The sequence below is a fragment of the Podarcis filfolensis genome (assembly GCF_964270895.1).
Source record: "Podarcis filfolensis genome assembly, chromosome: 12".
Taxonomy (NCBI): domain Eukaryota; kingdom Metazoa; phylum Chordata; class Lepidosauria; order Squamata; family Lacertidae; genus Podarcis; species Podarcis filfolensis.
Genome location: NC_139614.1, coordinates 13,396,300 through 13,418,608, shown reverse-complemented (window position 1 = coordinate 13,418,608; position 22,309 = coordinate 13,396,300). Strand labels below are relative to the sequence as shown.

Genomic DNA, 22,309 nt, shown 5'->3' with positions numbered 1-22,309 from the left:
CAACGTTTTTGGGTCGGGGCTTTTGCTTTTGGCTGTCGCCTTATTTAATATGGTGAGCAGCCAGATACTCCTCTGCAAATAACCACTGCCAGTAGTTTTGCTATATTATTTGGCTAGCGAAGTTGAGCTTGCGATAAGAGGCAGGGGGACTAACAGATGTGAGGGGAGGGGGATGAAAAAGAGGGGAATTCAGCATTCTGAACAGCATTTAAAAAATAATAATTCACAAGAAACCAAGTTCTTTTCTATCCAGCAATTTGCAGTCCAGTTGCACATGGTGGAAGAGAGGAAATCCCCTCTGAAAATGCCACTATGGCCTTTGACTGTGGATTCAGAGATAATGATGCAGTAACCAATATCAAGGGTGGGTGGTGCTGCTTGCTTTTCCAGGGAATTTGTTCCAATTTGCTGCCTTGGGAGAGGATTTATGGGATGTTGCTGACAATGCTGCTCATAAAAGGGGCCAGTCTTTCCTGAGCCACTTTGCGGTTGACGAAGTTGCGCAGCTACCTTGTCAATTGGTAAGTGTCTTCATTCATTGCTTGTCAGGGGTTGCTGAAGTTGTTGAGATCAAAACCCCCATTTTTTAAAGTTACTGTTTTGTCAGAAGACTTTCCTGGGGTGTAGATGTTGAGGTGGCTTCCCCCCCACCCCTCCCACCCTTGACATGATATACTAAAGAAAGACATTACTGACTGCAGATTTTACAGTCCAATCTGAAATGAAAGGTCGTGACCGTATGTGATTGCTTCAAAGTGTCCTTAGAAGCTCTGAATGTTTTTAATTGTTTCCATAATTATTTATTCAGTTTACATCCTGTCGTTCCTCCCAAAGGAGCCCAGGCTGTTTTAGAATTTTGAAAATAAGTTTGAAATGTGCTTTTATTTTGTTTAAAATTATACTGTTTTAATGTTTTGATGTTGCCTTAATAAATACTCTCTCGTTCTCTCTCAAAACTTAAGCTATTGCATTCTGGTATTGGAAACCTTTGTTTAGAGTAGGCATAACTAACTCTTGTGCCCAATACCTGTGTTCAGTACTTCACTTTGATTTTAAACCAAAAAAAAAGTGCATAGTGTACACTTTTGAATTTGAATCTTAACTCTTCGTTTGTGATGCTGGCAATATTTGCTTTGTGCATAAATACACCATTCTTTTCTAAGTGTGGCATCATTCTGATACCATGCTCATTCCTTTCCTTTCCCTCCTGCACAGTTCTTGAATATTTCACAAGTGCAGAAAAAAAGCATAAATAAAATACATATCCTCCATGGATGTAAGCTATTCACCGCTAAGCACTTTTTAAAGTCCTAGTGATTTCCTAGGAGATTTAAGCACCTATTTAACTTTCCCTGGATGACATTAGTTTAAAGGTACTAATCTATGACTGCTCAATGTAACAGTAACCGCTGCTTTGTGATCCTCTTATTCTGCAAAATCTTGAGGAGGGGGAAATGAGATTATTGCTGGAACACAACATGACTGTTGACATCCATTGTTTGTTTCTGTATGAATTTTCTTCTAGTACTGAGCATTTTATTACAGATTTGTCTATCGGTTGGTGCATACTGTCGATTCCCCTCAAAATTAAGTCCCACTGAGTCTATTAGGAGTTACTCCCAAGCAGAGACTGCAATTCTGTGCCTCCTTAATCTGAACTAGCCCCATTGAAATCCATGGGACTTCTGCGTAGATTGTGCTGTTAGCATCTAGTGCAATTTCTTTTAAGTAAAAGCGAGCAAACTAAGCGCACAGCAAAACTTCCCTACTCAGTCTGGAAGTTTGTTTGGGCAAGGTATTCCAACAAAACACACAATTAAAAATACAGATTCCGGACGTATAAGGAATAATGCAGTCGGAAGCAGTTTCTGGGCAGAAATCGCAAACAATGTCCCTGAAAATCCGGACGTATGGCAACCCATCTCCGCAGTGCTGTTTTTGGCGATTTTCCTTAAAAATAGCTCAAAAGCTTTATTTTGTGTGTGAAATTACCCCAAAATTGGCAATCCTAATTTAGTAGATCACATCACAATTCATTTCTCTCCTCCCCTCAGCAATTATTGCTGTCACTGTGTAATAGAAGCAGAACTTTCACATACAACTATCATCAGAGATTAAATGTGAGCGTCTTAATAGTAAAGTGAAAGCATTTGATTTTCATTTTTTGCTATATATGGTCCATTCAAAAATAAAACCAACTGAGTTCCTTGGGGCTTACTCCTAGGAACCCGGGTGTGAGATTGCTGCCCTGCACACTGCTATCTCCATATTTTTCCCTGTCAGAGGACTATAAACGTAAGTTCCATTTGGTCCAGCATTCAGTTTTTCACAGTGGTCAGGCAGGTCACAGTTCTCTCCCACTGAGAAACACCATCATACAAGTGATAGAGCACACGCTTGCTTTGTAGAAGATCACAAGTTCATTCACCAGCATTTAAAGGTAGGGTTGGGAAGCCCTGCAGAACCTCTGCTAGTCAGTGCTGCTAGATAGATCAACAGTCTAACATTCTCTGTGCAGTAACTTTCTATATTACAGAGCCAGTGTGGTGTAGTGGTTAAGAGCGGTAGTCTCGTAATCTGGGGAACCAGGTTCATGTCTCCACTCCTCCACATGCAGCTGCTGGATGACCTTGGGCTACTCACACTTCTCTGAAGTCTCTCAGCCCCACTCACCTCACAGAGTGTTTGTTGTGGGGGAGGAAGGGAAAGGAGAATGTTAGCCGCTTTGAGACTCCTTCGGGTAGTGATAAAGCGGGATACCAAATCCAAACTACTACTACTACTCCTCCTTCTCCTCCTCCTCCTCCTCCTCCTCCTCCTCCTCCTCTTCTTCTTCTTCTTCTTCTTCTTCTTCTTCTTCTTCTTCCTCATCCCCACCCCAATTAAACCTGGCAGTCAGAGAAGTTCCTTTTGGCCATTGTGGCTAATCACCATCAATAAGCTCATCCTCCATGAATTTCTCTAATGCTCTGTTAAAACCATCTAAGCTAGTGGACATTTCTACACATTCATTGCGAGAGTGTACCCTTTTGACTGTCCTGAATGCAGTCCCTGTCAGTTTCTCTGGGTGACACAAGGTTCAAATATTACGAAAGAGGGAGAAAACATTTCCTCCACATTGTGTACAATTTCATAAATTGTTATCATGCTATACTTTTTAAAATTAAAAAAAAATCCTCAAACCCTTGTTTTAAGGAAATGTGCTAAACCTGCTTGATTTTTTATTATTATTTTCTGCATGTTTTCCAGCTCCGTGATGTGCATTTGGAGTTGGAGTGACCCAAAATATACAGGTAAGTCTTCTTCTTGCTCCTGTTTTCTAACTCTATAAAATTACTGGTGGGGTGTGGTGATGAGAAATATATAAGCAATTCTTCTTCTTCATTGTCTGATGCTTCGTTAGGAAATTGGGTCAATTTTTTCTGTTTAAGACTCCTACTTTATTTATTTAAAGTAATAAATATACCTTGAAGCCAGATGTTGCAGCCAGATGTTCTACCTCTACCACCCAGGTTCCCCTCTCTTTCTTCCCAGCTGTTTGGTTATTGGGCTTAGCCCTGACCTTATTGAACTGGAGTTTGTTTTTGGTTTTTTGCGTGAGTGTAGATAAAATAATAATAAGGAGAAAAATGTGTCCGAGCGGAGAACTTCAGGAGATTCATGCCTTGTGTCACTGAAGCATCCTTTGCAAGGAGAGACTTTGCCCTCTCGTTTCTAGTGGCCGACTGCCATCACTAACAAAAAGTAAATGTAGTTGTAAGTAGTCCAACATATCTACTGTCAAAAGCCTGGCTCAGTGCCTAACTGCGGGCAGACGTTTTGGCTAGCCAGGACAGTGTTTCTTGGAATGTAGTCCAGGCAATAACCAGGAGGACAGTGCGTGAGCTTCTGTAATGACGTTCTGGCTCTGCAGTACGAAGCCCAGAAGATATATCTTGATCATGGACTCCAGCTGTCTAAAGCACTCCTTGGGTGTTGCAGATTGGGGAGGTTGCCTCGTAAGGAGAGGCAGAGATCGTGAGGGCACTAGCTGTGAAGTCTCTCCATCCCTATGCTTGTCACCTAACAGATGGAAGATGATTGCCTTGGGGAGCCTCTTGTATCTGTGAAGGCTCCCCATCATTTTTAGAACTTAATAATAATAATAATAATAATAATAATAATAATAATAATATTTATACCCCACCCATCTGTCTGGGTTTCCCCAGCCACTCTGGGCAGCTCCGAACAGAATACAGTGGTACCTCGGATTAAGTACGTAATTCGTTCCGGAGATACATTCTTAACTTGAAACTGTTCTTAACCTGAAGCACCACTTTAGCTAACAGGGCCTCCTGCTGCCGCCTTGCCGCCGGAGCATGATTTCTGTTCTCATCCTGAAGCACAGTTCTTAACCCAAGGTACTATTTCTGGGTTAGCGGAGTCTGTAACCTGAAGCGTATGTAACCCAAGGCAGTGGCATAGCGTGGGTTGTCAGCACCCGGGGCAAGGCAAGTAATTTGCGCCCCCTAACCCTAACCCCCAGATGTTGTGCCCGGTGCGGCCGGCCCCCCTGCACCCCCCACGCTACGCCACTGACCCAAGGTACCACTGTATTAGTAATAATAATCAAAAAGCAAAAAAAAAAATCAAACATTAAAAACTTCCCTAAACAGGGCTGCCTTCGAATGTCTTCTAAAAGTCAGATAATTGTCTTGACATCTGGTGGGAGGGCGTTCCACAGGGAGGGCGCCATTACCGAGAAGGCTCTCTGCCTGGTTCCCTGTAACCTCACTTCTTGCAATGAGGGAACCGCCAGAAGGCCCTCGGCGCTGGACCTCAGTGTCTGGGCTGAACGATGGGGGTGGAGACACTCCTTCAGGTATACTGGGCCAAGGCCGTTTAGGGCTTTAAAGGTCAGCACCAACACTTTGAATTGTGCTCGGAAATGTACTGGGAGCCAATGTAGGTTTTTCAGGACTGTGGTCTCGGCGGCCACTCCCAGTCACCAGTCTAGCAGATGCAGCTTCCAGACAGGCTGTTTATTCCCACAAAAGTTGCTTGTTATCCGTCAGCTTCTGCAGTTGTCCCATGACAGGAAATGACAGGAAAGTGGGAGACAACCAAGAGTAGCCGGCAAAGCTGCATAATCTCAGCATGAAGTTATTGGGATAAATGACCGATAAACAGAGAACATCGTATAAACCCATTGCAAGTTCAGTACAAACGTGTTAGCATAAATGCTAAAAAATAAAGTACACTGGATGCTCGGGTTGCAAAAGTGATGCGTGCGGGATGCACGTTTGCAACCCGCAGCATTACGTCTGCGCACGCACGGGTTGCGATTCGGCATTTCTGCGCATGCGCAAAGCGCGATTTAGCACTTCTGCGCATGCGCGACCTCCATAACCCGGAAGTAACCCGTTCCAGTACGTCTGGGTTTTGGCGGTCCGTAACCTGATAACCTGATAACCTGATAACCTGATAACCTGATAACCTGATAACCTGGGACGTGGGTGGCGCTGTGGGTTAAACCACAGAGCCTAGGACTTGCCAATCAGAAGGTTGGTGGTTCGAATCCCCATGACGGGGTGAGCTCCCATTGCTCAGCCCCTGCTCCTGCCAACCTAGCAGTTCGAAAGCACGTCAAAGTGCAAGTAGATAAATAGGCACCGCTCCGGTGGGAAGGTAAATGGCGTTTCCGTGCACAGCTCTGGTTCGCCAGAAGCAGCTTAGTCATGCTGGCCACATGACCCAGAAGCTGAACGCCGGCTCCCTCGGCCAATAAAGTGAGATGAGCGCCGCAACCCCAGAGTCGGTCACGACTGGACCTAATGGTCATGGGTTCCTTTACCTTTAATCTGATAAAACGCAACCTGAAGCATCTGTAACCCGAGGTATGACTGTAAAAACTGGTCTGCACACTCCTCAAGGTAGCAGCTGCATGACTTTTCACTGGAGGTCTTCATTCTCTCCTGCCAACTTTGCAAACAGCCTATATATCAGTGCCAGAGACCCCTTCTCCAGAAATCAGAAGAAAGCTGAGGTTCCCCCTGGGTCTTTGCCTCTCCTCTTCCTGCTAACTCTTGTGACATGGTCACTGGCTTCTGGCCAGCTAGTCAGACCCTCACAGGGTTCAGTGGGTGAGTTGGACTTGAGATGTAAGAAGAAAAGTAAGAGAAAGGGCAGAGCACATCTAATTTAATATCCCCTTTCCTATCTACGAGGGACAGGGGTGGCGCTGTGGGTTAAACCACAGAGCCTAGGACTTGCTGATCAGAAGGTTGGCAGTTCGAATCCCTGCAACGTGGTGAGCTCCCGTTGCTCGGTCCCTGCTCCTGCCAACCTAGCAGTTCGAAAGCACATCAAAGTGCAAGTATATAAATAGGTACCACTCCGGCGGGAAGGTAAACGGCGTTTTCGTGTGCTGCTCTGGTTCGCCAGAAGCAGCTTAGTCATGCTGTATGCCGGCCAATAAAGCAAGATGAGCACCACAACCCCGGAGTCAGTCACGACTGGACCTAATGGTCAGGGGTCCCTTTACCTTTACCTTCCTATCTACAGATTCTCATGTATAGCACAGTGACTTCCATGTGCACAACTGCGCCCCCAGGATCTTTGCAAATAAATAGTTTGAGATGGGTTAATGAGGCACTGAAAGACGGAAGCAGTTTGAAAGAAAGGCTGGGTTTATAAAGATTCAGAAATTCAGAAGGGCAGTCAGTATATTTGCATGCAAAAGTGCCCAGGTCATCCCTGGTATCGCTAGGTAGCAATGGCCTCCTGCCTGAAAACCTAGAGATGCTGCAGTCAGTGTGTAGACAATATTGAGCTAGATGGATGCAATGGTTGGACTCATCGCCATTAGTGTATCCAAGTTATTGGAACCTCTAATGAAAAATATGCATTTGTGGGAACATTTGCTTGTTCTGCAGAGGACTGAGAATTGGCTCTCGCTTGTGGCTTTTGGTTTCAAAGAATTTTGATTACCATTTGGCAAAGGACTTGATCCCTTACATCTGATAAAAACTCCATACTTCAAAACGGATGGACAAAATAAAAGGTTTATGGATGGATTTCAAATGGGGAAAAAATTATGCAACAGCTGTTGGATTTCGAAGAGGGGGGGTGGGGAGAGTGAGACTGATTAGCCACACCAGAAGTATGTTAGAGTAAATAAAGATCAGTCCTAACATGGGTGAATAAAATAGAGGGCAAGTTTCAATGTGCCAAATTGTGAGAGGAAAGCTGCTTCTCCCATCCTGCCCTAATGGCCTCATCTTTGTTTAGGTTCATGTCTTTTGTAATACTCTTAATAGACAGTGAAAGGGAAAAACAGTACAGTAAAATGATTTCCTACATCGGGCTTCGCATCCAGAAAAAATGCTGGCAACTGTTAAGTTTTGTTTTTAACGTATTTTTTTTATTAAAGATTTCTCGGTTTACAAAAGTATGTGTAATGTCTCTTTTTTCAAGTTACATTTTCTACAGATCAGTTTCATTTGTTGAGACATTAGTGTTACCTCAGGAAGAAAGGGGGGAAAGAGGTGGAAGGGGCCATAGTGAGTAGGGGTGGGGTCGGGTGGCGATGTTTCTATTTTACTTAATGTATGTGTGGGGTTTTGTGTCAGCGTCGTTTGTGCGGGTTCTCTTTACTATTCGCTTGTGCTCCTTTGGTGGTGAGAGAAGTTGGGGTTGGCCTAGGGTGTGGTTGTTTGTTTGTGATTGGCCGTGGTGAACTTCGTTTTCGTGTGTGAGTGGGGTGGGTGGGTGTTTTGGATCAGGTTAGCCAGATTGATTCGTATGCTGTTGGTGGATTCTTGTCGTTGTCTTGTTGGGCTGTGTATGGGATAAAAGGGAGCCATATCGGGGTGAAGGCATCTTCTTCCATTTGTCCCTGTGTCAGTTTCAATTTATTAAGCCAGGGGTGGGGAAACTTTCTCAGCCGCCAGGTCAATTCCTTTTCTTGGCATCTTGGCGTCCACATGCCAGTAGTAGCAAGAGCCGAAGGCAAAAGTGTGCAGAGACGTTCTGGCACCTGAGGGGGAACGTCCTGCTGCCCCCCCCAGTGATGAGCGGGGGGGGGGGCGTGAGGCTCGGCAAGGGTTGTTAAGGATAATGATTTAATTCCCTGAAACGGGAATGTTTGCTTATGTTGAATTGCTGTGTATTTTTAGGGGTTTTCCTTTGGCAGTAGCTCCCTCATGTGATTGGCTGACTGTGAGTCACATGAGGGAGGCATTCCATTCTGTTGTGATTGTTATTCAAGTAACTGTTGTTTTTAACTGTTTTTCTGTTCTTCTGTCTCTGTGTGTGTGAGAGAGAAAGAGAGGTAGAATCTAGACACATAAAAAAAGAAATGTTGTGAAGAGGCTTTTTTTAAAAAAAAAGTTTTGAAACATCTATTGAATTTGCCATAGCTCGCTATAGCCATCTAGTGTCATACAGTGGTACCTCGGGTTAAGTACTTAAATTGTTCCGGAAATAATGCTCTGGTGGCGCGGCGGCAGCAGGAGGCCCCATTAGCTAAAGTGGTGCTTCAGGTTAAGCACAGATTCAGGTTAAGAACGGACCTCCGGAATGAATTAAATACTTAACCTGAGGTACCACTGTAGTTTACAATTAAGAACCATATGTGTAAGGGTTTCCACCAGGTGGTCTTCACATGGGCAAGTTCTTTCTCCTTCCACCCTGCCTGAGAACCTTCCCCAAAGGAGGTTGGATGGATTTGAATTAAACCTGGCCATCAGTCAGTTGAAAAAAAATAGGTTGGGTTCTACTTTTCCTTTCCTTTTAGGGACGCGGGTGGCGCTGTGGGTTAAACCACAGAGCCTAGGACTTGCCAATCAGAAGGTCGGCGGTTCGAATCCCCCCGATGGGGTGAGCTCCCATTGCTCGGTCCCTGCTCCTGCCAACCTAGCAGTTCGAAAGCACATCAAAGTGCAAGTAGATAAATAGGTACCGCTCCGGCGGGAAGGTAAACAGCGTTTCCGTGCGCTGCTCTGGTTTGCCAGAAGCGGCTTAGTCATGCTGGCCACATAACCCGGAAGCTGTACGCTGGCTCCCTTGGCCAATAAAGCGAGATGAGCGCCGCAACCCTAGAGTTGGTCACGACTGGACCTAATAGTCAGGGGTTACCTTTCCTTTCATAAATGCAATGAGGGAATTGCAGGTGGTATGTAATTGGACTCCTGAATTGAAGAGGGTTGGACCAGATGGCCCTCAGAGTCCCTTCCAACTCCATGATTCTGTGACTCCGCTGGGCTTTTTATGGTTTCTTTTTGTCTGTCTGATTAAGTTCATAAAGCCAGAGGGCAGAACAGAGATGTTTAAAAAGGCCGGATATTTCTTTGGCTCCAAGGAATTGCACAATGAGTCCTGCTCGCGTTTCTCAGCTCGCGCCATATGGCAGACTGCTTTTGAATCAGAGAGGAGCTTCAGAAACAGCTTCTGATATGCATGGAGGACTAATGTTCGAAGGAGACATTTTAAAAAAATCCCACTGGTCAAGCTCACACCCTTAGACTTCCTAAAGTGGCTCTTTGGATCTCAGTTACGACGCCTGAGTCACATTAATGGGAACTGGCTCGCATGCTTGGATGTGTATATTTTTAGTTCTGGAGTTCTCATAAGTTTTTTTGTGTGGCTCAAGGGAGCTCATCCAGTTGAAGAGGGGGTAGGATACTAAAAGCACACCATCCTCATTTCAGAGGGAGACCAGACCTGGAAGGATCCTTTAAAAAAAGTCCCATATGCTCAGAGACTTTGCTGTTGTTCATTGGGGGATGTAGGAAGCCCAGAGCACTTGTTCTTTAGATGTCCCTTTTATGAAGAGGCACGTAGAGAGACTATTGGTCCCCTGCTGGTGAGGCTTGCTGACCTCCTGGAAAAGCAAAAATTGGACCTTTTCCTGTTAGGCAAAGATCATAAGATGACCCAGGTGGTTGCCAGATTCTGTGTACAGATCTGTAGGCACAGACCATTCCCTGACTCAAACTAGTTTGTTAAGAAAATCCCCAAACTCGGTTCCATGGGTGACTCTGGGTCATCTCTCTGCGGTAGCTTATCTTAAAGTTTTAAGTGTCTATACGCTTATCGCATTTATAAATTTTAAATTTATTGTTGTACATTGTTTTAAATGTTTGTTTTCCTTCTGGAATTGCACTCCCAAGTGTGTTTTATAAGCTGGTCTCCGACCGTAATAAATTACAGTGGTACCTCTGGTTACGTACGCTTCAGGTTACAGACTCCGCTAACCCAGAAATAGTACCTCGGGTTAAGAACTTTGCTTCAGGATGAGAACAGAAATCGTGCGGCGGCAGCAGCAGGAGGCCCCATTAACTAAAGTGGTCTTCAGGTTAAGAACAGTTTCAGGTTAAGAACGGACCTCTGGAACGAATTAAGTACTTAACCCAAGGTACCACTGTATCTATCTATCTTCAGAGGGAGACCCAGGTATGTGCCCTCTTTTGCGTTGAAGGTGTTTGAGTTGACAGCCGGATGCGACCCGGGGCAGTGAGCTGGAGTCAACTGGTTTTCTAAGGCAGGAGAACAAATTGTCTTTTAATGCATAAGAGTGGTACCATTCAGCCAGCGTGCGGTGTAATGGTTATAGTGTTGGACTTCGACCTGGGAGATCAAGGTTCGAATCCCCGCTCTGCCACAAAACTCCCTGGTTGTTATGAGGTAGCTGACAGGCGAACAGCTGAGAGAAACCAGGCACACGGTGAGTTTCTGAATCGGTTCATTTATTAGCATCAAACAGAAACACACAGAGATCCATAAAGTGTACTCCCACAAGGCTTGAGGTGTTGCGTAGTGTGCCCGCTCCTTCCCACACCAACTCATTTTGTATGTGTCAGACCCTTCCTGCTGCCTACGGTGGCTGCCAAGGGACCCTTTCTGTCTCTGTCTGGTTTTCTGCTCTGTGACGTGGATGAAATGCCTGGTTTTAGGGGACTGGCTCTGGTACTGTCTCTATCACATCTCACTCCTGCCTCTGTTCGTATATATTTCAACATCACAAATTATCAAACCATATAATCACATACATTATTTCCCCCCTTCCCTCCTCCCATCCCTCCCTCCCCCCCACCAGGATTTTCCTCAGCTCCTCTCTCTGATTTCTCTGCACATATTATTCTCTTCATGTTAGAAAATTATACATATCATCACGTTGTCTATCTGTCATGTTATCAACCAATAAATTTGTGTATGTTTCTTCAAAACCTGCCAAGGAGTCCAGTCCATTTTGTTGTCTTTTTAGAAAATTTGTAAAAAGTTCCCATTTTTCCTTAAAGCCACAGTTGTCCTTGTCCCGCAGTTTGTATATCAATTTAGCCAGTTCTGCATAGCTCATCCATTTTTCTTGCCACTCTTCTTTCATGGGGATTACTCCTGCCTCTGTTCAGGGCTGCTGCACCTGCTGGCTTTCTCCTGTTCCTCACCCTCCAATGTTCCCCAGCTCTTTTCTTCTTCTTCTTCTGGTCAGGGACTGGACTGAAGAGGCCCTTGACCCTTGACCCTTGACCTTTCACCCTTGACCCTTCACCCTTGACCCTTGACCTTTCACCCTTCGCCCTTCGCCCTTCGCCCTTCGCCCTTCGCCCTTGTCCTGTTTCCCATCACCACAAACCAGGATCCATACTATCTTCTTCTGCACTCGCCCTGAAAGCCTCTTTGTCAGGCACTGTCCCCTACTTCTCCTCATCTAGCCAGTCCCTGACACTGGGTGACCTCAGGCTTTACCCTTGACCTTTCACCCTTCACCCTTCACCATTGACCTTTCACCCTTCACCCTTCACCCTTGACCTTTCACCTTTCACCCTCGACCTTTCACCCTTCACCCTCGACCTTTCACCCTTCACCCTTGACCTTTCACCCTTCACCCTTAACCCTTCACCCTTCACCCTTGACCTTTCACCCTCTTTGTCAGGCACTGTCCCCTACTTCTCCTCATCTAGCCAGTCCCTTCACCCTTGACCTTTCACCCTTCACCCATATCCCTTGACCTTTCACCCTTGACCCTTTGACCCTTTGACTCTTGACCCTTCACCCTCGACCTTTCACCCTTCACCCTCGACCTTTCACCCTTCACCCTCGACCTTTCACCCTTCACCCTCGACCTTTCACCCTTGACCCTTCACCCTTGACCTTTCACCCTCTTTGTCAGGCACTGTCCCCTACTTCTCCTCATCTAGCCAGTCCCTTCACCCTTGACCTTTCACCCTTCACCCATATCCCTTGACCTTTCACCCTTGACCCTTTGACCCTTTGACTCTTGACCCTTCACCCTCGACCTTTCACCCTTCACCCTCGACCTTTCACCCTTCACCCTTGACCTTTCACCCTTCACCCTTTACCCTTGACCTTTCACCCTCTTTGTCAGGCACTGTCCCCTACTTCTCCTCATCTAGCTAGTCCCTGACACTGGGTGACCTCGGGCTGGTCACAGCCTCTCTGCCTAACCACCTTTGCAGAGTTGTGAGGATGCAATGAGGAGGAGGAGAACCATGAATAACTTACTCCTTACATTAAAGAAAACAAAAGAGATTATTGTGGATTTTAGGAAATGTAAATTAAATATTCAGCCACTTATTATTGAGGGGAAGTGTGTGGAACAGGTCTCGGTGTTTTGATTTCTGGGAATGGAGTTGAGAGATGACCTAACCTGGGGAGAAAACAGCAAAGACCTGATGAAGAGAGCACAGCAGAGATTATATTTTCTGAGAATCCTTCGGAAAAATAATCTCTCAAAGGACCTGTTGATGGCATTTTACCATTGTAGTGTTGAGAGTGCATTAACTTAAGGTCTGTGTGTGTGGTTTGGGAGCTGCACGGTCAGGGGAAAAACAATGTTGTCCAGGGTTGTAAAGACTGCGGAGAGAATAATTGGGTGCACTCTTCCCACCTTGGATCAAATCTATGCTTCCAGGTGCCATAAGAAAGCTGCAGAGATAGTGCAGGATAGTGCGCACCCCGGAAATGATCTCTTTCAGCTTCTGCCTTCCGGAAGAAGGTACAGGGTTATAAAGACTAGGACTAGCTGCCTCAGAAACAGTTTCTACCCAAATATGATTTTGGTTTTAAATGCAGTGTAAGGTAGTCTATATGGGAGTATATTGTATTTAATTATGGGGTATCAGAGTTTTTAGGGGGCTAAACAGGCTGGGATAGCTGGGATAGCAGGCTTGTTGGTTTCTGAATGTCTGATGTAGATTTTCAGTTTCATTGTTCTGTATGGGACAATGACAATAAAGATTATCGTATCGTATTGTATCGTATCGTACACCACCTAGAACTCCTTGGAGGAAAAATTGGTATCAGTGAAATGAAATGAAATGAAATAATGAAATGAATGTGATTATGATGTCTTCCCCACCTCCAGATTTTTTCCAGGCTCATTTGTGCACAGAATGAAGATGTTTCAAATTTTTCTTCTGGTTACTCTCGGAGCACAGACGTCTACAGCACAGAGACCTGGTAATTCAGTATCCTTTTAAAAAAATGTAGCATGTCATATTTTGTGTTAAGATCAGTGGTTCTAAATAAACAGAATTTTCACAATTTTCAATTGTGTCTATTTAAAGACGCTGGTAGCATTGAGATAAATTCAACGGTGTAAATAAGTTTTGATGGATGTAACAATGGATTATTGAATGGTTTCGTTAATGCAAAATATGCAGGGATGTATGGTATGCAAAATGAACCACGGAAAAAGAAGGGAAGTCACTGATTTAAGGTTGTCTAAATGGATATTTTGAAAATTATATAAATGGAAATTTAGAAAATTATATAAATTTTATTAAATTCTCAGTGGTCCTTACAGTCTGGTGGCAATTTAGATCATAAGCTCCTTTCAAATAGATATTTGGTAGTAGGTTTGCAGCGGGGGGGGGGGGGAGAGACAGAGTTCAGGGCCGGCTCACCCATGTGGCAAGGTGAGGTGCCTCGGGCGGCAAGATTCGCAGGGGCAGCAGCAGATCTGGCCTCCAAGGAATGCATCATCCGCTGTTGCCACCACCATTGGCAGCAAGGGCCGAATCTGTTGTCTCCTTGGCAGCCCTCCCTCAATACCATCTCTACAATAGGAGAGAATGCTGGTTTCCTCGCACTCATAGGGAGGAAATGGTCGGGTCTGTTGTTCCCTGGGCACTGCACCCCCCCCCTCTTTTTTTTGCCTCAGGTGCCAAAATATATTGAGCCAGATCTGGGATAGCTACATGTGAAACTTTAGAAAACTGCATATGTATAGTTGGCATTATCATTATTATCCTTAATATTAAATTATTTTTAATGAGACAAGGATTCAGGGGCAGACAACAGCAAGCCAGTTTTGTTTGTGTGTTGTGTAAATTAGGAGGACAAAGTGTGACCGCAGGGAAATGGGGCGCATGTTATAACATTTGATGCACTTAATTCTTCAAGGTATTTTTACACTGCCCTTCAAGCATTTCTCTAGAGCAATTTACAAGTAAGACTAAAGCAATTTCAGTGTAAATACAAAGTACAATAAATGGAGAATACAAGTTCACAAGAGCAATAGATATATTGGTATATTTCTGACATCAGAGAATATTAACAAATAAAAGAGAATTCATGATAAACTGTATAATTTTTACATATTCGGGTTCCACTTCTTTTTATTTATTCATGCCCTGCAACTGTCCCAGAAAAACCAGGACATCCTATTTTTTCTCACAAGAGAAAAAAATGGCGGCCATTTTGGGCACCGTGATCTCGCGCAATTTCATGCTGTGATTTCCCACAAGAAAAGCACTTTGGGGGCCACGATCTTGCATGGTGCCCCAAAAGGCATGTTTTGGGGCACTATGTCCCCTCAAAACACTTTGGGGAGGGGAATCATGAGAGATCACGGCACCCTAAATGGTCGCCGTCCTCTCACAAGAAAGAAAAAATGAGAAGATGGGGTCCTGGAAGATGGAGTCCCGTTTTTTTACCTTCAATTTGTTGGAAGGTATGTTTATTGTCTGTGTAAAGCCCTGATAAGCTTATGGACTAAGTTTTTATTTTCTGCTTTCTCAGCCTCTGAATCTGCAGATATTGTCCTTTTGATCGACAGCTCTGATGCCCTTGGGAGAAGGGCTTTTCCATCTGTGAAATCCTTCGTTAACAGAATCATCAACAGTCTGCCAATTGGCCCAAACAGGTATCGAATTGCTCTCGTGCAATACAGCGATGAAGTGAAGGTTGAATTCCAGCTGGACGACTATAAAGCAAAGAACCCCATGCTGAACCAACTCAAAAAGGTTTCGTTCAAAGGTGGACCTTTAAGGACTGGGAATGCCATACGAAGGGTCCACGAGACGTTTTTCAGAAGCCCGAGGAAAGACAGGAACCAGATTGTGGTGGTCACAACTTCAGCGACGTCGGATGATCCCGTGGAAGAAGCGGCAAGCCGATTGAGGCGGGATGGAATAAAAATAATAGCGTTAGGAATCCAGGAGGCGTTGCCTCAAGCGCTGCAGTCAATAGCTACTCCTCCATTCCACTATAAATTTGGTACACCAAGGGATCTCCTAGCGTTTTCTCAAAACATGTCTGAAGTTATTGGAAAGGCAGCACAAATGGAGATTTTCACGGCCACGCCAACGCCTCCACCTCCAAGTGTGACAGAAAGTGTCACAGGAACCGTTGGTCCTGTATCTCCAGAAGGTAAAGAAAACAAGGCAGCAGAATTTCAGAAACATGGGTCAGAAAATCCCAAACTTCCTCATAATAATTTTTATTAATTTTAACATATAAATTATAATACATACCACAAATCTTCATCATTTATACAATCTTTTTTTGGACTTCCCTCAGCACCTCTGCTGATCCACCGTTTTAACCACTTCATAATCATTTCTTAAATTCTTATTACCTTTAATTATCATAACTAATCCTCCTCCCCTTTATCCATTTTTGCAATAATTCCAATAATACTCGTCACAAAACTTCTTGCAAACCTACAAACGTAGTCCGGTCATCACAAATACTTTTCAAATAATCTGTAAATTTACTCCAGTCTTCTGTAAATTTCTGGTCCCGCTGATTTCGAATCCTTCCTGTTAGTTTGTCCAGTTCTGCATAGTCCATTAATTTCATCCTCCATTCTTCTTTCGTCGGTAATTCTTCTTGCTTCCATTTTTGGGCCAATAACATTCTTGCTGCTGTTGTTGCGTATAAAAACAGCTTACTTTCCTTTCTATTTATATCACTTCCTACAATGCCCAATACGAATGCTTCTGGTTTCTTTATAAATGTCTATTTCAACATTTTTTCATCTCATTATATATCATCTCCCAGAAGTTTTTCACCTTTTTACATTCCCACCACATGTGATAAAATGTTCCTTCTTTTTCTTTACATTTCCAGCATTTATTACTAACTTTATACATTTTAGCTAATTTGACAGGTGTAATATACCATCTATGCATCATTTTCATCACATTTTCTTTTAAGGCATTGCATGCGGTAAATTTTAAACCTTCTTTCCATAATTTTATCCAATCACTCAGCTGTATATTATACCCAAAATCTTTAGCCCAATGAATCATAACCGACTTTACCTCTTTATCCTTCAAATGCCATTCAAGCAGCAATTTATACATTTTGAACAAAATTCAGAAAATCCCAAACTTGGACCGCATTTGCACCAAACTTTGGGAGCGCTATGATACCACTTTACATTGCCATGGCTCCCCCCCAAAGAATTCTGGGAGCGGTAGTTTGCTAAGGGTGCTGAGAGTGGTTGGGCGACCCCTGTTCTCCTCACAAAGTTAAAAGTCCCAGCCTTCGCTGGGATGAAGGATCGGTTGTTAAATCACTGCAGGAATTGTAGCTCTGTGATGAAGAATAAGCATCACCTAACGACGCTTTGAGCCTTAACAAACCACAGTTCCCAGAATTCTTGGAGGCGGGGGAACTAGGACTGTTGAAAGTGGTGTCATAGTGCTTGCAATGTATGATGTGAATGTTTCCTAGACGATACATTAACTTCACGTATATATCTAATGTGTCATGTTAGTATTTTAAAAAATGACGCTGGGGCGGCAGTGTGAGGGGACGAGGGACAATACATTCATTTGCCAGAGGGAAAAAGAGGCGAGCAATCTATTTCATCTCTGTGGGTCTCCAGCAAGGGCAGGATCCTGTAGCATACTTTGGCGACAAAAAATCAAATAGAGAAACTTAGCTACTGTCTTGGTTTGCTCCTGGTCTCTCCCCTGTAATAAGAAGCGTATAACCTCTGTCTCTGGTTTCCATGTTGGAATACATTTTGTTGTTGTTGTTGTTTAGTCGTGTCTGACTCTTCGTTACCCCATGGACCAGAGCACGCCAGGCACTCCTGTCTTCCACTGCCTCCTGCAGTTTGGTCAAACTCATGCTGGTAGCTTCGAGAACACTGTCCAACCATCTTGTCCTCTGTCATCCCCTTCTCCTAGTGCCCTCCATCTTTCCCAACATCAGGGTCTTTTCCAGGGAGTCTTCTCTTCTCATGAGGTTGCCAAAGTATTGGAGCCTCAGCTTCAGGATCTGTCCTTCCAGTGAGCACTCAGGGCTGATTTCCTTAAGAATGGAGAGGTTTGATCTTCTTGCAGTCCATGGGACTCTCAAGAGTCTCCTCCAGCACCATAATTCAAAAGCATCAATTCTTCGGTGATCAGCCTTCTTTATGGAATACATAGATGGTCTAAAAATTGTTCGCGGAGATCATCATACATTTTACATTTAAGGGCCATGTGAGCTAGAGTTTCCACCAGGTGGGCATTGCATGGGCAGATCCTATCTCCTTCTGCTATACCCGCAAACCTACCCCAAAGGAGGTTAGAAGGATTAGAATTGAACCTAGCCAGCAAAAAAGCCCTTCTTTCTTGCGGGTTAAACAAAAATTGTAAATAACTGAGGTTAAATTCCTGAGTAGAAAATAAAGAGGGGAACATGTTTTTTCCGCAGCTGAGATTAGTTCCTGGCTCGCTTCGGCAGCACATATACTAAAATAGGAACGATACAGAGAAGATTAGCATGGCCCCTGCGCAAGGCAAAAAAATTAATCTGTTCCAGACTTTTAAAAACAACCCCTAAAACAGCAATTTAACATGAATTTTACTATCTAACGAGACTTTTGATCCATAAAATGAAAACTGTGTGGAACCCAGTTCAGCTACTGATTGATTGATTGATTGATTGTGTGACTGCGAAAATGGATTAAAGCCCCCCCATCCAAACAATGACTATCATCAGTGAAGATAAGATTTTTTTTAAAAAAATTATTATCTACAATACTGTCTTATTTATTTTATAGCACAGTCTGGGGGGCTTTAATCCATTTTCGCAGTCACACAATCAATCAATCAATCAGTAGCTGAACTGGGTTCCACACAGTCACAAAAACAATTGAACCAAAAAAGCAAAACACAAAATAAATAGAAAAAAAAACAAAAGTGCTAAACTTAATTCATTCCGGAAGTCCGTTTGACTTCCAAAATGTTCAAAAACCAAGGCACAGCTTCTGATTGGTGCAGGCGCCCCGGAAACAATAGCTGACAGCTGCATCGGATGTTCAGCTTCCAAGAAGTGTTCAAAAACCAAAACACTTATTTCTGGGTTTTCAGCGTTTGAGAACTAAGGTACCACTTTAGTTCCATTTCAATAAATGAGCATAGCTAAGTTAGGTCCATTAATTTCGATGGGTCTGCTCTTGAAATTTAGTTGGATATCACCCCAGGTGGAAATGCACCAACTATTTATTCAAAGCTGCAGGGCAGAAATCTCTGACTTATAAGAAGAGCAGGAAAAAAGCTTGGGAGAATAATGTCCTGATTGCTGATTGTCTTGGCCTGAATCGGCGAGACTTCTTGCCAGCACAGCATGTCTAACCCCCTCTCTGTCCCCTCTCTCAGGCTTTGCATCCAACAGTGAAAGCATTTTCCTGTCAATCCTCTCACACTTCCCTTAATGTTTGTCTCTTAAAGAGACACTGCACAACTCACCTGGCTCTTTCTTAGGAGAATGGAACTGGTCTCCCGGATAAGAAATCTGAAAGGTAGCTCGGGGGATTTGAACCTTTCAGGCATATGGTGAAAAGCAGATTCGCAATTATCCTATTAGCTTGAAAAACAATCTGCAACTGTTTGTTGCCATCAGAATGCTAGCAGAGGTGGGGGCAGAGGCAGGAAGGGGGCAGAGGCTGGACACCCACAGCAAAAAAATTGTGGGTCCCCGGGTCCCCAGGACCCCCTGGAGATGGTACCAGTGGGGCTGGCTACCCATTTTCTGATATCTTGCTGACCCCTATCCTTCCAAGAGAGAGCAACTTGATTCTCTTCCTGGTGGAGGGAGGGGGGGTTCAGCAAGTCTCTCCCCCCTAATGGCAGGAATGGCTTTGCTAAGCACATTCCCAAAGCAGTTCAGGAGACGGTGAATGCCTAGGACTGCAGAGTATTCTTTGTGCAGTTAAGAAACTTTAGCAAACAAACTGTGCAGTGGGGAGGTGGATTACTAACCATAGCTGTCAACTGTCCCTTATTTGGCGGGAAACTCCCTTATCCCAGCGCGTGTCCCTTATTGATGATGTCCCTTAAATTTCCTGGGTTTCAAAGGAAGCAGCTCTTCTCCCTCCCTCCCTGCCCCAGGGAGGAGGGAGGCTCCAACTGTGTTGCTTGGCTGCATTGCTCACCCAATAAGGAGTCTAAGAATGACTGGGGGGGTGGAGCTTGCATGCCTTGTGCCGATCAAATCGGCCGCATTGCCTGGGGACTCGCCTTTGCTCAGCGCTTCCCAGCGGAGAGGTGACGGTGGTTTTCCTTGCTGCATCCCCTTTGCCGGGTTGCTGCGCTGTGGGAACCACTGCTTGAGGCTTCGTTTGGCTGCTGGCTGGGCTTTCTGCCATTGGCTTGGAGGGGCTCAGAAGTTTTAGCATACCTGTGCCTGGAAAATCCGTTATTTTGGCTGCTGACCCCTTATTTTCGAGGCTGCTGGTCCCTTATTTTCAAATCTGTAAGTTGACAGCTATGTTACTAACGCTGTGCTATCCCCCCCCCCAGCTCTGACGTGCCATGAGGACTCAGTTGCAGACGTCGTATTTATTGTGGATGAGGGTGTTTCACAGGCGAATGCTGAACATATCAGAGAGTTCTTGCAGAACACAGTAAACTCTCTCGACGTGAAGGAAGCGTGCATAAGGATGGGCATCGTGACGTACAGCACGGAGGCCAAAGTATTAACTTCTCTGAGAGACGAAACGAAGAAAACGGACATTCTTCAGAAAATTAGGAGCTTTTCCCCTAAAGAAGGGAAATCTCATTTGGGTGCTGCCATTAATATGACCACAAAACGTGTTTTTGCCGACAGGAGAAGGAGTGTAGAGAAGGTAGCCACCATTATCACCCACAGGCCCTCAGATGATGATATAAGAGGGGCAGCTTCTCTCATTAGCAGGGCTGGTGTGACTGTCTTTGCCATCGGCGTTGAAAGAGCAGACGCCGCTCAGTTGACTCAGATTGTGTCATATCCGTCAGAACCGAATATTATCAAACTGACAGAATTTTCCGACCTGCCCAGACAGGACAAGACGTTTCACAAGAAACTCTTCAACCAAATACAAGACAGACTCTATGTCCAACCTGAAATGGAAAAACAGCTCAAATCAGGTAAAGACATTGACGCAATCTGGTCCTAGCTTCGGTCTTTCAGCTCTTTGTTTTGAGGTTTCAAATATAATATAATAATAATAATTTATTATTTGTACCCCGCCCATCTGGCTGGGTTTCCCCAGCCACTCTTGGGCGGCTTCCACAGAGACCAAAAATACACTAAAATGTCACACATTAAAAACTTCCCTGAACAGGGATGCCTTAAGATGTCTCCTGAATGTCAGGTAGTTGTTTATCTCTTTGACATCTGAAGAGAGGGTGTTCCACAGGGTGGATGCCACTACTGAGAAGGCCCTCTGTCTGGTTCCCTGTTACCTCACTTCTCGCAATGAGGGAACTGCCAGAAGGCCCTCGGTGCTGGATCTCAGTGTCCGGGCTGAACGATGGGGGTGGAGGCGCTCCTTCAGGTATACAGGACCGAGGCCGTTTAGGGCATTAAAGGTCAACACCAACACTTTGAATTGTGCTCGGAAACGTACTGGGAGCCAATGCAGATCTCTCAGGACCGCTGTTATGTGGTCCCGGCGGCCACTCCCAGTCACCAGTCTAGCTGCCGCATTCTGGATTAATTGCAGTTTCCGGGTCACCTTCAAAGGTAGCCCCACGTAGAGCGCATTGCAGTAGTCCAAGCGGGAGATAACTAGAGCATGCACCACTCTGGCAAGACTCTGAAAATACCACTGAACTGTGAAAAACTAACCTGTATAAATGTTTTCTCCTTTCTCCTTTTTTAATATATATATATATATATATATATTCTGCCTTCATTTTTTTTAACATTCTGCCTACCATATTTTTGGTACCACAAATTCTGTCTGCATTTGGCCCTCTGCCTACATAGCTTTGAATACTATCATGCAAGTCCAATGCTTATCTTTCGGGTCCAACGTGAGGATGCGGAACTTGTGGCTCTCTGAATATTGCCAAACTACAACTCCCATCATCCTTGTCCACTCACCATGTTGACTGAGGCTTATGGGACTTGGAGTCCAGCAACACTGGAGGGCTGCAGGTCCCCACCCAGACTGTGTTGAATTGACCTCTACTGACATAAAATCTCTCTATATTCTTGTAGGATGTATGGAGACAGAAAGGGCTGATATTTATTTTCTCCTTGATGATTCGTCAAGCATTCATGTTGATGACTTCGAGACGATGAGGACTTTTCTGATGGAAGCTATTAAGCTGTTTACTATAGGACCTGATAATGTTCGATTTGGAGTTGTTCAGTATTCAGAAAATACTATCTTACCAATTAGACTTGGTCAGCACACCACCCGCATCAGTTTAGAAAAAGAAATGAATCGTATCAGACATAGAGCACTACCAGAAACTAATACAGGAGCAGCTATAAATTTCACACGGCCATTGTTTAAGGACGCAAGACAACAGTGTCGCGGCAATGTTCCCTGCTATCTCATTGTGCTGACGGATGGGAAAGCACGTGATGACGTAAAGGTAGCTGCTCAGCTGCTGAGAAAGGCAAATGTCAACATTTACGCCATTGGAGTGAAAGACGCCATCAAAGAACAGTTGCTTGATATTGCGGGCTCAGCGTCAAGGGTTTACTTTGTGCAACAGTTTGAAGCCTTGGAAAAAATAAAAAATGTTGTTGTTCGGGACATATGCAATGAAAAGGGTAAAGAGAAATTCCCTTGGTAATTCTTTCCATA

The 22,309-nt window shown here is 44.4% G+C and overlaps 1 protein-coding gene across 1 annotated transcript in view; it reads left to right on the top strand.

The window, feature by feature from the left end:
• The first annotated feature begins 237 nt into the window (after positions 1-237).
• LOC310745351 (collagen alpha-6(VI) chain-like) overlaps positions 238-22,309 on the top strand; it is a 73,056-nt gene continuing 50,984 nt past the window's right edge. The window contains exons 1-6 of the mRNA XM_083577542.1: positions 238-521; positions 3,250-3,293; positions 13,367-13,461; positions 15,025-15,654; positions 20,028-20,633; positions 21,712-22,275. Coding sequence (XP_083433668.1) covers positions 13,395-13,461; positions 15,025-15,654; positions 20,028-20,633; positions 21,712-22,275 — 1,867 coding nt within the window. The 5' untranslated portion in view covers positions 238-521; positions 3,250-3,293; positions 13,367-13,394. The remainder of the gene's footprint in view (positions 522-3,249; positions 3,294-13,366; positions 13,462-15,024; positions 15,655-20,027; positions 20,634-21,711; positions 22,276-22,309) is intronic.